Below are 15708 nucleotides of genomic sequence, written 5' to 3'. Positions count from 1 at the left end.
TGAACTCACTACTGAACAAATCAAACTCTCCCCCAGCGGTAGGACAGCTGGCTGAAATGGTGAACATTCATTTTCCATTTCTTTTAAAAGGGCATATCTTAAATTTGCAGGAACAAAATTAGAAACGAGGGCTACATTTTATGGGCATGCCTGGGCATTAAGATCGCCAGAGAGGCCTTTCTCTCAATCCCACCACCGTCACCGGTGTGTTTGGTGGGGACAACGGAGAGGTGCCTTCTCGGTGGCTGCTCCCAGACTCTGGCCTCCATTTTAAAAAAACAGTGGCCTCACAAGGCCACTCTAGCAATACAACTTGCTGGTCTCCCACTCAACAGTGCCCTGGTTTTATGCTTCTACCAGTTGTTGTATCTTCAGCGGACCGTGATAAGACAAGACTAGCCAGAAAAGACAATAATATTGGGGGGGGGGGGGGAATGGGAAGGCAGCTGGAGAAGAGGAAGACCGAATGTACAAGGGACTGACTCTGTAAAGGGAAGCCATGGCACCAAATAAATAAATATATAAAACTGAAAGTTTATTGAAAGAACAAGGTGGTGAAAAGGCAAGGATGTTCATGAAAACTGTCCATAAAAACATAATAAATATGATTATGTCATGGACTATATCTAAAGTTGACTATTATGAACTGCAGACTCACTCAAGGGTGTACGTCTCTGCCTCCGGAGCCAGAGGTTGGGAGTTTGAATCCCCCCACTGGGTCTCCTTGGCCGGGGCTGGACTGGATGACCTCCAGGGTCCCTTCCAGCTCTGCAGTTCTAAGGTGGTTTGATGATTAGATTAGATAATGGCAAATGAATGCAATATAAAATAAAACATTAAAAATGAAATTGCCACTTTTTAATCCCACTATAACTCAAACATTTCAAGAACAATAAATCAGTTTTCAGATGAGAGTTCAAGAAGTTCTCAAAAAAATTTCTGTGGCCGTGGAGAAATACCATGGGAATGAAAGAATAAAGACTGCAATATTTTGCCATCGAGACAGAAGGTGGAAATTGAGAAGGAAAAATGGGTTTCTTCTCGACCGTCGTACCACTTCATTCTAGCCGAAACTGGTTCTACACAGTTTAGTTACTGGTCAAAATCCTTGGTCACTTTTTTTTTCCTTTTCTCCCTTTAAACTGCAAAGTCACTTCAAAACTCAAAATTCTTGCCTGTGGCTCTTCCTTGGTACCTTCCTGACATCAAATAGTTGCCATGGAAAGGCAAAAATAATCTGATTATTAGAAACAGCTACAGGAGGAATCTCAGGGTGAAAAGAGCCATAAAAGAATAAAAATAAAATAAAAAAATACATTTTTGGTACCCCAGATTCGACAGGAACTTCAACAGGATTATGGCTAATAAAATGATGGCCCGCTTATTCTAGATTATTCCAGAGCCAGACAAGGATGATTAAAAAGCAAGTTTATTTCTCTGTCACTTTCATAATGCCTCTAACGATGCCAAGCAAAGCCCAAGAAATCTATCAGGGGATCCATGGACCAATGTTTAAGCTCACTTGAAGACCAGCTCTCTGGAGGGCTTCTCCTTTCTCATCCAATTCGGCAATTTAAAAATAATAATAATAATCTAATAAAGCAAGATGTCTCCCGACAACGTATGATACGGTGAAACCGGCAGGCAAATTGCTGAGCGAGCCCAAAGAGAGCAATGGGGAAACCCCACAATTGGGATTACACGGAGTGGAGGTTGCATGCTAAACTCGTCTAAGCAGTGGTGGAGTGTTAAATGTTATGGTGTAAACCGGATAGCCAGCCAGTCCCCCTCAGAAGCTGAGTAACCAAAATTCATTCTGCAGGATCTGTCACCATCAGCAACCGAGGAGCAGTTCTTTTGTAAACCTTATGGCTCTTAATTGTCAACTTCAGGCCAAACACCCTTTAAATACTCCACAATGCAACAGCAACGACTTTTTCAACAATATTTCAGGCCTAACTCGTATGAGGACTGGAACGAAGCTCAGAGCATCCCAGAAAGTCTTCTTTTATCAGACAGAATTCTGACTTCTGTCCTCTGAAGATGCCCACGGCCACAGAGACTGGCGAAACATTAGGAAGAACAACCTTCAGAACACGGCCAAAGAGCCCAAAAAAACCTCACAACAACCATCTCCTTTTATCCTTTATCATTTGCTCCCTCCGAGCTCAGCTCTAACCGTCATAGGAGCTAGGCCAGAAATATTGTTGGAAAAGCAATCGCTGTTGTATTGTGAAGTATTTGAGGGGGAGTTTGGTCTCCTGTGGGCAATGAAGAGCCATTAGTTTTGCAAAACACCAGTTCCTTGATTGCCAATAGGGACAGATCCAGCAGACTGAAGGACAGCTATACAGGTCTGCTCAGGAGAAAAATCCAACTCAAGAGCCTAAATGTTTTGCAGAACATGTTATCAGCTCCATGAACATAGACAGCTTTAATAGTTTTTATTTCCTAACCTCTGGCTTCTGTGTTATCTATTAATACCATGTTTCTACTGTGTGACTTCTTTAATCAATGTCTCCCCATTTAGGTCTCTCTAGAGCTTCCTTCTTGTGTGGCTTCTTTGAGGTCCACCATGTCTCCCTCTCTAACCAAAGCCTTTTCCATATCTTCTGCAGTTACAGGCCTCTGATTCTCTCCCGGGTGAGTTTCCTGAGGCTGAATCAAAGGTCCCTTAGCACAGAACCTCTTTCCAGGTCCCAGACACTGATAGGGTTTCTCCTCTCTGTGGGATTTTGCATGTTTCGTCAGATACCCACCGTCACTAAAGCTTTTCCCGCATTCCATGCATTTATACAGTTTCTCCCCCGTGTGAACCCGTTTGTGCTTATTAAATGAACTCCTCTCATGGAAGCTCTTCCCACATTCTGTGCACGTGTAAGGTTTCTCCCCAGTGTGGATCCTTGTATGACTGGTAAGCGTGCCCCGGTGATTGAAGCTCTTCCCACATTCCATGCATTTATAGGGTTTCTCCCCAGTGTGAATCCTCTGATGGGAAGAAAGATCAATGAAGTTCTTTCCACAGACTGTACACGGATGCTCCTTCACCCCAGTGTGAGTCTTTTGATGCCTCTTACAGGCGCCACGGTCACTGAAGCTCTTCCCACAGTCAACACACTTATATGGCTTCTCCCCAGTGTGGGTCCTTTGGTGGGCCTTGCATGCCGCGCTGTCAAAGAACTTCTTCCCACATTCCATGCATCCGTACGGTCTTTCCCCGGTGTGGATTAATTTGTGCCTCCTAAAAGCTCCTCTCCCACTGAACCTCTTCCCACATTCTGGGCAGATGTAAGGTTTCTCCCCCGTGTGGGTCCGGTGATGCCTCGACAGAGTCCCGCTATAAGCAAAGTTCTTCCCACATTCCATGCATTTATAGGGTTTCTCCCCCGTGTGGGTCCTCTGGTGCCCAATCAGGTCAGTAACCCATTTCCCGCATTCCATGCACTCGAAGAGCTTTGCCCCCGTGTGAACTCTCTGGTGAACAAACAGCTTACTGATTTGGCTGAAGCTCTTTCCGCACTCGGGGCACTGGTAGGGTTTGTCGGCCACGTGGACCCTTTTGTGCAAGGTCAGGCTGCTCTTGGCGCTGAAACTCTTCCGGCACTGCGTACATTTATACGGCTTCTCTCCTCGGTGGGCCCTTTGGTGAGACAAGAGGTTACTGCTGTGGCTGAAGCTCGTTCCACATTCCATGCACTTATAGGGCTTTTCCCCTGTGTGGGTCCTCTGGTGTGACGCCAGGTAAGCTTTCCTGTGGAAGGTCTTCCCGCACTGCATGCATTTATAGGGCTTCTCCCCGGTGTGGCTCCTCTTATGTAAAGTCAGGCTGCTGTTCACAGTAAACCCCTTTCCGCAGATCATACATTTGTAGGGCTTCCCCTCCACGTGAACCCTTACATGATAATGGAAGCTTCCTTTCTGCCTGAAGCTTTTTCCACACTCTGTGCATTTGTAGGGTTTCTCCCCAGTGTGAGTTCTTTGGTGGGAACCAAGGGTCCTTCTGTCACTGAAGCTCCTCCCACACTCCATGCATTTGTACGGTTTCACCCCTGTGTGCGTTCTTCGGTGGACGGAGAGCTGACAGCTTTGACTGAAGCTCTTCCCACACTCCGTGCATTTATACGGTTTCTCCCCGGTGTGAGTTCTGTGATGGGAACGGAGACTTGAACACCGACTGAAGCACCTTCCGCACTCCTTGCATTCATAGGGTTTCTCTCCTGTGTGGATTCTTTTATGCTTGTTAAATGAACTCTTCACACTAAAGCTTCGTCCACATTCTGTGCAGGTGTAAGGTCTTTCCCCTGTGTGTGTCCTTCGGTGTACCTTAAGCCGACAGCTCCGACTGAAACTCTTCCCGCAGTCCGTGCACTGATAAGGTTTCTCCCCCGTGTGTGTTCTTTGATGAGAAGCAAGGCCATCAATCCGCCTGAAGCTTTTCCCACATTCCATACAGTTATACGGCTTCTCTCCTGTGTGAATCCTCTGATGTATGCTAAGAGCATAACTCCAGGCAAATTTCTTTCCACACTCCTGGCATTTAAATGTTTTTTCCCCAGCACAGTTTCTTTCACATGGAGCGAGGAAGGTTTTCTCACTGATACTCTTCTCGTACTGTTGAGGTGTCTCTTCTAGGTGGCTTCTCTGATGTCTTTTATGCCCATATATTTTCCCGTAAATAGTACACATGCTGTCTCTTTTACCCTGGTTGCTTTCAAAGGGTGTGAAGATTTCATGATCAACAGCACCTTGAGAAATAGATGATGGATTTCCTTGGCGTCTTTCCCTTCCACTTTGATTTTCAACATTTTCCAAAACTGGGTCTCCAGAATTCCCACCCATCTGCTCATCATCTGATTGGGAAAGAAGAAAAACAGAATTTTATTCAAAGCAAAAACAGAACAAATTCAGCCCAACGGGTTCCATAATCTGACTTCTTTGTACACTGTGCCAAAATTTGTGCTATTTTGGGAATACAGTGCTGCCAAAGACATGAAGAGGAATGGACTATTCAAGAAGACAAATGTTTCAGAAGACGAGCAGCCACCATGTACTGGGAAACAAGTGCACAGAAGCTTGGAGAGTGATACAGGAACTCTTCAATAGGCAAGGAAACAACAAGGAAGCGGCCAGAAGGGATGGCCGAGGCTTTCATACCAACCTGCAGAGCATTGGGAATGAACAAGAAGAACTTAAGCTTTTAATGTAAGAAGGCAAATACAATTAAACAGTCAGTACTAAGAATCCTCCAAGTCTTAACCAGTCTTCCATGGTCTGAGTCATGGATCTCCTTGCAGATGTCCATAATATACAACACTACTGTTCCTCTTTGGTCCATTCCTCAGAAATAAGTAATTAGGGGTGAGATTTCTGATTTTTGTTTTTATAATTCTCCATTCCAGGAGTTCCACCTGACAGGCAGATCTACATGAGGAGAACCTTCTTTATAGCATAAAAACAACCAAATGAAACCAAAGCCTGCAAAAACACAGGGCTGTGCTTCCCACTTAAGAGAGGAAGTTCCAAGTTAGGTGAGACATCAAGATTTTGAAACTCTGGCCTACCCCAAAGCACTTGAGCATCAATCTGGTTTGAACCCTGACCTGCAAAAAAAATATTATCTAAGCACCAAACAGAAAGTTGCCACCAGAATTAACGTATTCAGAAAATTGGCTGGATCAGGCTGGGGTGCACACCTACAAACAATAGGCAGCAACAGTTTTGTCCCTGTGTTATTCCATAGTAAAATACACTAGTGCCATGGAGTATAAATCAGCACATGCCAAATAAGTGGGGGTAGTTTTCAATGAATGAGAAACCTACCCCCACTGAAAAAGTCTATTATTTGGCTGGCATTCTTCCTCCAGAAGTCCATCAAGAGGTGCCAGCAAATGAATGAAGTAAGAGAATATAGCACCTAACCTATCCACTTCATGAGCATCAACAAATTTTCTGTGACTGCAGAGAAATTCAATCAATGCAGCCCTTAGGTGCCTGCAGTTTACACCCCACCACATGTTCTAAAGACCTAGCAAATGGCTGAGATAGCACTATTGAAGTAGTCTGCCTCTGGCATACTTTAATCTGTTTGTAGACAAAATGGGAGAAAAGAGTGTTGCATATCACAGGCCGCTGCGTGGAGATTCATGACGCAGAGCATGAAAGCCTGGTCAAAACCTGGATGACCCCTTCCTCCATCAGACTATAAAATATCTGAGGAAGAGAGAAAACAGCAATAATGGGGAATCGCGTAGTTGTAGAATCATGGAGTCTGTTCTGTAAGGCTCCGTCAAGTCCAACCCCCTTGGCAACAGACAGAGATTGAAATCAGCCTGCATCTAGCAAATGGATGTCTAATTTTCTCTTGAAGGCCTCCAGCTTTGGAGCACTCACCACCTCCCGAGCGAATGGGGCTCCATGGTCATACTGCTCTAACCATTAGGAAGTTTCTCCTGATTTCCAACCAAAATCTGGCTTCCTGTAACTTTGCAATCAGGAATGAACTGAAAACTCATCTTGCCCTTCTCTCTCTCTCACATACACACTCACTCTCTCTCTCTCTCTCTCTCTCTCTCTCTCTCTCTCACACACACACACACACACACACACACACACACACACACACACACACACACACACACACCACTTCAGCTGCCACCACCATCACCAGAATCCTGAAACAGACATTAAAACAAGAGGCTGTGCTCTGATTTGAAGACATCCTTGCACTAAAAACCTGATTGTGGGTTATCCGGAAATGGGCAAGTGCCCCTGGTAATAAATCCGTCTGTGACTGCCTACTAGTGAAATATTTCGTGTGTGTTTGATGGTGGTACTACCTTAAAGGGCTAGCGTGGTTTAACATTCTGTAATATATAATATCTTGCAACTGCAGAGCTGGGAAGCATTGTCTGGATCATCGAGTCCAACCCCTATCAAGGAGGCATAAGTGGGGAATCGAACTCCCCACCTCTGGCTCTGCACGTTAAACAACTTTGTGGGTTTTGGCTTCTGGGTTGTCCCATGGCTATTTTAAATAAATTCAGGTTCCCTGGGCCAGGTAAGCTGCAGGCTAAGATAACTAAAGAAACATTCAGGTATATTTTGATTTGGGCTGGACTCGACGGTTTTAGAGCGACCCTTCCAACTCCATCATTCTAGGATTCAGTCTTATCACAGAGTCTCTGTCTACCATCATCGAGGATTCTGGGTGGACGGGTGAGGCCCTTGGAGACTGGGAGGGGACCAGCATCAGACCCATTTTCAGAAAGGGAGAGATCAATGAGAATAAAGGCAATCTGCCAACCAGCTTGAAAACCGTATCAGGCAAGTTTTTGTAGAAGGGGAAAAGCCCAATATTTGATCACTTAGAAGAAAACATGGTGACGACTCAGAGCCAACGTGGATTGCTCAAAACCCAGCCTTGACAGAGACAATCTATTTTCACGATTGTGCTACAAGCTTGGTAGATCAAGGGAATGCTGCGGATGTAGGTATATCATGGGTGGAACTTTACACGACTGTACTACATGACGGGCCATCAGATGAAAAACAAGGAGAACCTCCAAGTCAAAAGTTTTTAGTACACCTTCCTGTGCCTTGAATATATATTCCAAATAACTGTAGAAACACAATCAGTTACGAATAAATTAAGGATCTTGGGGAACTGAAATATCAGGTGGATTTGACAAAGAAATGAGAAGCCATAAAGTATCAATATTCAACTCCAGACCTGGGCTCACTGGGACGAAGCATAAAATTCGAAAGAAAGAAGTCCTTCACTCTCCAGGTGAGAAAGGGCCATGCCATGCACCGAGCCACCTACCTTTTGACCATTTCTTCTCCTCCGAATTCCAGTCAGATGGTTCTTCTTTCACTTCCGGCTGACAGACGAGGTCCGGTTTGAGGAGTCCTTCCCAAGAAACATACACAGCCTGGTTAGTTCATTGCAAAAGTCTTCAGAGACCTCAGACCCCCCCATCCTAGAGGATGTCCAACCAAGATTAAGGAAAGCCAAGGCCTTGAATAGGGCAGGGGGGGTCCGTGGCTAGCCCAGATTCCCCATGGGACTTGAACTGGCCAGGAAGATCTCCTTGTCTTTCACCAAGAATCTTCACTATCCCCCAGGCAAGAGAAAGGCCTCGCGACACACTTTGAGAAGGTACCTGTCAAGATCTCAAGGTGCAAAGGAAACAGGGAAACGGGATCCATCTTAGAACGGATGCATTGGAACCAATTAACACTTGGTGTATCACTCAGTTCCAGAGCATGCACAGAGTGCAACACCGGATCCAGTAACGCAGCACCAATAAGATGAAGTGTGCTTAGACATCACAAGAGCTGATCAGAAATTTTAAAAAAATAGCTGGTTTGACAGGTGCTATGTCCCTCTTTCCGGTATTTAAGAGACTTACACACGGCTATTTGCTACCTTACCTAGAGCATAATTCTTAGAGAGTTAGCAAATGTGTCTCTAATAGCAAAATCATTCCTTTTTTAAAAAAAATCTCTACCCGTCCCGCCCACACCTCTCATACGGAGATGCTTCAAGTAAACCTGTTACTCACAACAGGGTCTTCTCAGTGGTGGCCACCTCGCTTTGGGATTATCTCCTATCAGAGTTGTGACTGGCCTTATCCTTCCTTGGTTTCGGGAGGCAACTTACAACCTGGCTGTTTTCACAGGGTTCTCCCAGATTAAGTAGTAATTTTAATTAATTTTGATTCATTTCCACCACCCCCGACTAATTCTCTTGTAAATAGAAAAACCTCTCTCTGCCGACCAGCTATTCTTTTTTGTTGTTGTTGTAAATTTATTGTGCTGAATGCTATTCTACTTCCAGGGATCAGGTATACCATCATCCCTTTTCTGAATGTTCTGATTTCTTTTGTTGCTTTTATTGTTATTATTACGTTATTTTGATGTTGCTCTGTTAGCTACCGGGAGTAGTGGCTCTGCTACAAGCAGACCAGGATAAAAAGATGGATGGATGGATGGATGGATGGATGGATGGATGGATGGATGGATGGATGGATGGATGGATGGATGGATGGATGGATGGATGGATGGATGGATGGATGGATTCTGGAATTTGGACCTATTTTTGCAATCCCATTTCCCAATTTCTATTTTAAATAAAATATTTCTTCACATAAAGATATGGTCATTTTGCTGGGAACCCCAGTTCTAAATCTATCCCTCTCCTTCGGAAACTCACCATGAAAGTATTTTAAGAGTTAAGCACACTTATTTCCAAGGCTGGCATGCTTTGCAAAACTCTTTATTTCCCAGATTTCTGCATCCTGTTGAGCGCAGCCTAGTCAAGGCAGGCCCGATGAGGGCTCGAAGCTGAGACATCCGTAGGCAGGAGACTGTCTGGGACCAGGGACCAGGGCTTGTGATTAGCTTAGCAGCCAACAGCCTCAAACATCCCAACCATGTCTCGCACATGCTCAAAGGGAGAAGGTACCTGCTAAGGGCTTCTGGTCCTTGGAGTCCTCGGCAAACAGTCGCTGGTCTTCCGGCGAGGAGGGGAGTTCCAGTCTGAGGAATTCTTTCAAGGAAACAGAGAAGCTGTTTAGTCCCCAATACAATATATACAAAATATTTGGGCTCCCCCCAGTCCACTTCTTTCTTTCCTAAAGTCTAGAGCAGAATAATAGAACTTCTGGATAGCTCGGGGGGCGGGGGTTAGGCATCTGGTTGCAAAGACATAGGTTGGGAGTTTGAATCCCCAACTGGGCCTCCTTGACAGTGGCTAGACTAGACCCAGATGGTCCCTCCAAGCTCTGAAGTTCCAAGATAATTACAGTAACGTAAGTCACCTCCTGCTGGTCAACAGGACAATCAAGGCTGGCCCTGCCACTGGGCAATGAGCAGGAGTTGGATGGTGGAGAAATTTTGGTGAAAAGCTTTTAAAAGGTTTTTTGAAGGAAGCATTGATTTTTTCAAACTCTAAAAATGGAAAAGGTGTACAGTGGTGCCTCACTTGACGATGTTAATTCATTCCAGCTAAATCGCTATAAAGCAAAAACATTGTCAAACAAAACGAAAAAATCCCATTGAAACGCATTGAAAACCCATTCAATGTGTTCCTATGGGCTGAAAACTCACCGTCCAGCGAAGATCCTCTATGGGGTGGCCATTTTTGCTGCCTGTAAAGCAAGGAATCCGTCCTAGAAAACAGCGGGGGGGCATTTTGTACACCCGGTGGCCATTTTGAAACCCGACGATCAGCTGCTTTTAGATCGTCGTAATGCGAAAATCGGTTCCCGAGGCAGGGAACCGATCATCGTGAAGCGGATTTTTCCCATTTAAACCATAGTTTTGCGATCGCTTTTACGATTGCAAAAACCTAACCATCAAGCGATTTCCTCGTTAAGCGAGGCAATTGTTAAGCAAGGCACCACTGTATGTGAAAAAATGTAGTCAAAGCAGGTCAGGTCTAGTGTTTCAAGGCGCAGAAGGTCCTATTCAAGGCAGAGGGTTGGCTGCTCCTTCTTTCTTTTTTTTTATGCTGGCATCCCATCAGAGCACCGATAAAAACCAAGAAGGGGAATTCACAGGTTTGGCAGCTGTTAATCAAAGCAAAAATAAGGAACCTTCTGGTTAAACGGCAGTACTGCAGTCAGGACTCTGCTTGTGAGCTGAGTTTGATCTCACGTAGCCCCCTCGAGGTTGACTCAGCCTTCCATTTCTTCCAAGGTTGGTAAACTGAGTACTCAGCTTGCTGGGGGTGCAATGTCTAGCTTGCATAAATGCATCACTTAAGCTGCACAGAGAATGCTTTAAGCAGTATGGGGTGGTATGTACTTTGGGCTCTAGTTACAGGAAGCTAGATTAGGGCTGAACATCAGGAAAAACTTCTTGACTGTTAGAGCAGTACGACAACGGAACCCATGCCCTCGGGAAGTGGTCAGTGCGCCAACGCTGGACGAACTCAAGAGAAAACTGGACCGCCATCTGTCAGCTCTGCTTTGATTTGGATTCCTTGCCTTGAGCAGGGGCTTGGACACGGTGGCCTTACGGGGCCCCTCCAACTGAATTAATCTATGATTCTACACACTTTAATCCTTACCCAGACAGAGAATGTTCCTGTAGTTCTCCAGCATGACCTCCTTGTAGAGAGCTCTCTGGCCCGGATCCAGGAGATCCCATTCTTCCTTAGTGAAATACATGGCCACCTCCTCAAAGGAGACCAGCTGTTGAAAGGAAAGTGGGAGAAAGAGACACACGGACATGGAGTATTTTCTTACATCCTTTTCTTAACATACCTTTCCAAAAAAACGCCTCTTGCGTTTCGAACCAGGGTTGGGGACTTGAGTGGCAGGACCCGTTGTTGAGTCAGAGGTCAGTCACACCGGTGACTCGATTCGGACTTAACTCGAGGTTCCCTCTCCCATGACTTGAACTCAACTCCGAAGCATTTTTCCAAGTTGCGTTTTCAAGTCCCTACTCTTTTCATGATGGACACCGTAGACCTGGGAGAAGCTTTGCGGCGCTCGCCAGAAGATGCAGGAGAGGCAGTCAAACAGCAGAGAAGGTCGAGGTCGGGGAGGGAGGGTTTTTAAAAGGGCGGGGGAGTAGGCCTGAGGGAAGGTGAAGCAGGGTTTTTTTTGTGTGTCGGTTCGCGACTCCGAGCACAAGGTTGGGTGTTTTTCCTGCACTTTCGTTTCATCATCAACTGGGGTGGTTAGTCTCAAGATCAGACCACCCACCCCTCTCTTTTTTTCCCCTAGGGAAAAAACTCAGACTTGGACTCAAAGACTTGCCAATAACCCTGTTTCAAAACTAGATTTCCCACGAGAGAAGCCGTGCCGCCTGGAACCGCAGGATCCCGTTTCATTTCAGAAGCAAGCCACGCAGGACCGACTCGGTTAGGGCCCGGAGGGAGAGACCACAGCTGTGGAATAGGCGGCCAGTCCAAGCCAGATAAATGGAGCAAAATGGCCCAAGGGTCCGATTTCACTCTGTACCTGGTTGTGTGGGCATCCTGTAGCCTCACAACTCCGGGAGTCCAGCGGGGGCTGCCAGGCAGTTTCTCGAGCTCCACCCCAATGAGACGACAATCCGGATCCTGCCTCTGAGGCCATGGCACTGCCTGCATGAGAAGGAGGAGGGGGAAAGAAAAGATAAACTCAATTTCTAGGGGTTGTCTAGATGATCTTTTGGGTTCCTCCTGACTCTAAGAGTTTTGCAGTCCTACGAATCCTGTTAAGGTTTTACCTCACTAAAAGGAAGGAAGCCTTTCTCTTAGGAACGGGCTGCCTAAGGCGGTTCTTGTCTTAAGAAATGCTGCTGTTCTGTTACTGTTGTTTTTAATGTCTATTCGGAACTGTTGTTACCTACCGATTTTCATATGACATCTGTTTCATTGTTTCTCTTTAATACTGCAGGGATTTAAATTATTTTTTTAGCTTTTAATCTTGTTTGCTGTAAGATTCTTTGGGTCCTCTTGAGGGGAAACGCATAGGATTACAGACTAAGAAGCTAAATGTAAGAGTGCGTACAGCAGACCCAATGAAGTCAGTTTCTCACCCAATGGTACTGATCTTACTCTGTGGACAATCCAACCCTAACAAATATATTACAGCTTTAGCTTTCACGGACCAGAAGCTGCCTCATCAGAGAGATTTATACATATGGTTGGGAGGGCTGACCCACAATATTTGGCTGCCCGAGACTGGGGGAAAATACGGCACCCTCCTTAAGATGTCATTCTATGAGTCAGAGTTCAGGGAAAGGATAAAGTAGTGTGAGGTCTAAAATAAATCTAAATATCAGTCGAACAGGTTAATATGCTTTCTTATAGCTTTCTTATAGACATGTCCCAGCTTCATAAATAAGTCTCCAGTTTTTAGTTTTAATTACTGACTGGGTCTGTCTGGTTTGGGGAAACTGGTGGACTCCGACCCTAAACTTATAAAGCATATTTCTTAGTGGCGTTCCTTTATTCCCATCGGCAAACCATGAGGGTTCTGGGGATAAGGAAAAGGTCATTCCTCAGGAGGCATGGAAATTAAAGATGGCTGCCGCAAACCATTTTTGATCATTTGATTGATTGATTGATTGATTGATTGATTGATTGATTGATTGATTGATTGATTGATTGATTGATTGATTGATTGATTGATTTTTATACTATCCATCTGGCTGCCAAGGCCACTCTGGGCGGTTTACAACATTAAGAGAAGGTAATGTCACGAACAACCCTTTCAAACAGCAAACAAACAAAATCAAAATTAAACACATACACACAACAAATTCAACAGAAAATAATTAAAGCAATATAATGGCGAGGAGGCGGAACATATCATATAAATGTTAAAGCGGCCACAGTGTTCAGACGTTATAACGTCTGGAAAAACCTGTCTGGAAAAAAAATCACATTTTTTAGCGATTGTTTCAAATTATTTTGCTTATGCTAAGAAAAAATGATAATTATGTGCCATCAAGTCCATTCTGGTTCATGGTGACCCTTTGTCACGTCTTCTCGGTATGCTCAGAAACAGTTTCCTCTCCCCTCTTTCTGCCAGGAGGCCAAGTAAGGGAATCAAACAGCAGACATCTAAATAACCACAAATTTGCTTCCCTTCCCTGACAGAGAGATACTGTCCTGACAGTTGTGGGAATGGACTCAACAAGGTCAAAATTAATAATATGGTTAAGCCTTTGGAGGGCTTCAGTGGTGGGCTGAAGGGCAGTCCGGCCGACCTTGCAAGGGACCTGAGTTCCAATCCTCATGACAATGAGTTCATTGATTGATTACACTTTTAATCCAGAATTTCTTGGAGAAAATCCAGGGTAGCAAAAAGGGCCCTCTACCCACTCCTGTCCATGCCGGGATGCAGGAAAACATTTAACCAACATCTATGGGGCTTACAAGTTTTCAAAAAATAATGTCTCAGGTATAGGTAAAAGGTAAAGGTTCCCGTTGACAATTTTTGTCCAGTTGCGTTTGACTCTAGGGGGCGGTGCTCATCCCGCTCTTCAAGCCATAGAGCCAGCGTTTTTGTCCGAAGACCATCTTCCGTGGTCACATGGCCAGTGCGACTTAAACACGGAACGCCGTTACCTTCCCACCGAAGTGGTCCCTATTCATCTACTCGCATTTGCATGCTTTCGAACCGCTAGGTTGGCGGGAGCTGGGACAAGCGATGGGAGCTCACTCCATCGCGTGGATTCGATCTTACGACTGCTTGGTCTTCTGACCCTGCAGCACAGGCTTCTGCGGTTTAGCCCACAGCGCCACCACGTCCCCTATCTCAGGTATAGATGGGCAGATAAGAATTGGAAAAAAAATCCCTCAGGAGATATTAAGAGAACATGCCGGAGCAGAGGAGGAACCATTCTTCCCTGTATTATATTTTACTATCCTGTATTTATTAATTTACATTTATAGTAACATGGTACTGTAACATTGTTGATTCCTTCAGTTCTTGTGCACTTATCTGGTTAAATATCTCGATAAATCAGCCAATGCCTGCTCTACACACAGACGTTTCCCGGTAGCGACAAACCCCAGAGAAAAGTTTGGGAGCATCTTCCCCCATCAAAAAAACAAATAATGGGACCCCTTTCCCTCTTTTCCCCCTTGTTGCAAATTCAAGCCTCCCTCTTTCTTTCTTTCTTTCTTTCTTTCTTTCTTTCTTTCTTTCTTTCTTTCTTTCGTTCGTTCGTTCGTTCGTTCGTTCGTTCGTTTTCTTTCTTTCTTGTATTTCCACCCTGACTTTTTCTTGCTAGATAGCTCAGAGGTTCCTTGACAGGGGCTGGACTCCATGATCCTTAGGGGTCGCTCTTCTGTTCTAAGATGATGATGATGATGATGATGATGATGATGATGACCCTTTAATGAAATATTAAAAGAATCCAACCTAAGAAGGTCTCTCTCTCTCTCTCTCCCTCTCTCTGTGTGTGTGTGTGTGTGTGAACCTTGCAGCCGGACGAGCATCATCATCTGCTAGACTGGGCTGCCCCCCCCCACCATTCTTCCCCAGGTTCCATCCAGGCATCCTGCCCAGTGTGAGCCTCGCGGGGGGGGGGGTGCACGCATCACTCCTCTTTTAGGCACCAGCAGAGCCCCAGTGAAAAACAAACCCCACCACATTATGAATCCATTTTCCCCCCTCCCTCCATTAAAAAATAAAATCATGCACTTACCCCCACCCCACCACCACCACCCCCGCCTCCAGGATTGGCTCCCCCACCTCTGGGCCCGATGCACCAACCGGGTCCTCTTCTCCCCAGATGTGCAAATGATGCGTCTTGGTTTTTTGCTGGAAGACTTTTTTTAAAAAGCGGTTGGGAGGGAGAGAGGGAGGACGGCTCGCCCCCCCCAGCAAGCATCACTTCCTTCCTCTCTAGGAAGCACGGCTCTCTGTCCCCTTGTTAACCCTATTTTTTTGTGGGGGGGGGGAGGGATGCTAAGGAAAGAAAGAGGCCAGAAAACACCCCCCCTCCCCCCAGCCCAGCTTGTCATGCATGGCTTTCTCCTCTTGCATTTCCAACATCTACATGGGGAAGGGGCGGCTTGGGGGGGGCAGAGGATCAAGAGCAAAGGATTGCAAAAATAATAATAATAATCACAAAAAAAAAGCCCAACCCCAATTTCAGATCCCAGGAACTGGGAAAGAAGGAAGACGAGGTCCAGTGGGGGAGGCTGGCAGAGTAAAGAGAGGTCAGGATCTCCCTTGTCCAGGGTCTGCGGATGAT

The 15708-nt window shown here is 45.5% G+C and overlaps 1 protein-coding gene across 2 annotated transcripts; it reads right to left on the bottom strand.

Annotated features, from left to right (window-relative positions):
* Positions 1-514: 514 nt before the first annotated feature.
* On the bottom strand, positions 515-15673 carry LOC144587189 (uncharacterized). 2 transcript variants are annotated; one of them, XM_078386888.1, is made up of 6 exons: positions 15204-15456; positions 11973-12097; positions 11075-11198; positions 9467-9550; positions 7823-7909; positions 515-4850 (listed from the first exon to the last, which is right to left on the bottom strand). In XM_078386888.1, the coding sequence occupies exons 1-6, from the start codon at positions 15340-15342 to the stop codon at positions 2527-2529; spliced, it is 2883 nt and encodes a 960-aa protein (XP_078243014.1). In that variant the 5' UTR covers positions 15343-15456; the 3' UTR covers positions 515-2526. The 2 variants fall into 2 exon arrangements, 1 of the variants encoding a protein (XP_078243014.1); XR_013542393.1 differs by lacking the exons at positions 515-4850; positions 7823-7909; positions 9467-9550; positions 11075-11198; positions 11973-12097 and adding an exon at positions 14613-14842 and having other exon boundaries at positions 15204-15673.
* Positions 15674-15708: the final 35 nt, after the last annotated feature.

The sequence above is a fragment of the Pogona vitticeps genome, chromosome 2, assembly GCF_051106095.1.
Source record: "Pogona vitticeps strain Pit_001003342236 chromosome 2, PviZW2.1, whole genome shotgun sequence".
Classification (NCBI taxonomy): domain Eukaryota; kingdom Metazoa; phylum Chordata; class Lepidosauria; order Squamata; family Agamidae; genus Pogona; species Pogona vitticeps.
This window is presented reverse-complemented; position numbering and strand designations above follow the sequence as displayed.

Coding starts and splice junctions, on each gene's coding strand:
- LOC144587189 (XM_078386888.1), bottom strand. CDS start 15,342: ATGCTTGCTGGGGGGGGCGAGCCGTCCTCCCTCTCTCCCTCCCAACCG. Junction 9,551..11,074: donor CAGGAACATTCTCTGTCTGG/GTAAGGATTAAA, acceptor TTTCCTTGAAAG/AATTCCTCAGACTGGAACTC. Junction 7,910..9,466: donor GGACCAGAAGCCCTTAGCAG/GTACCTTCTCCC, acceptor TTTCTTGGGAAG/GACTCCTCAAACCGGACCTC.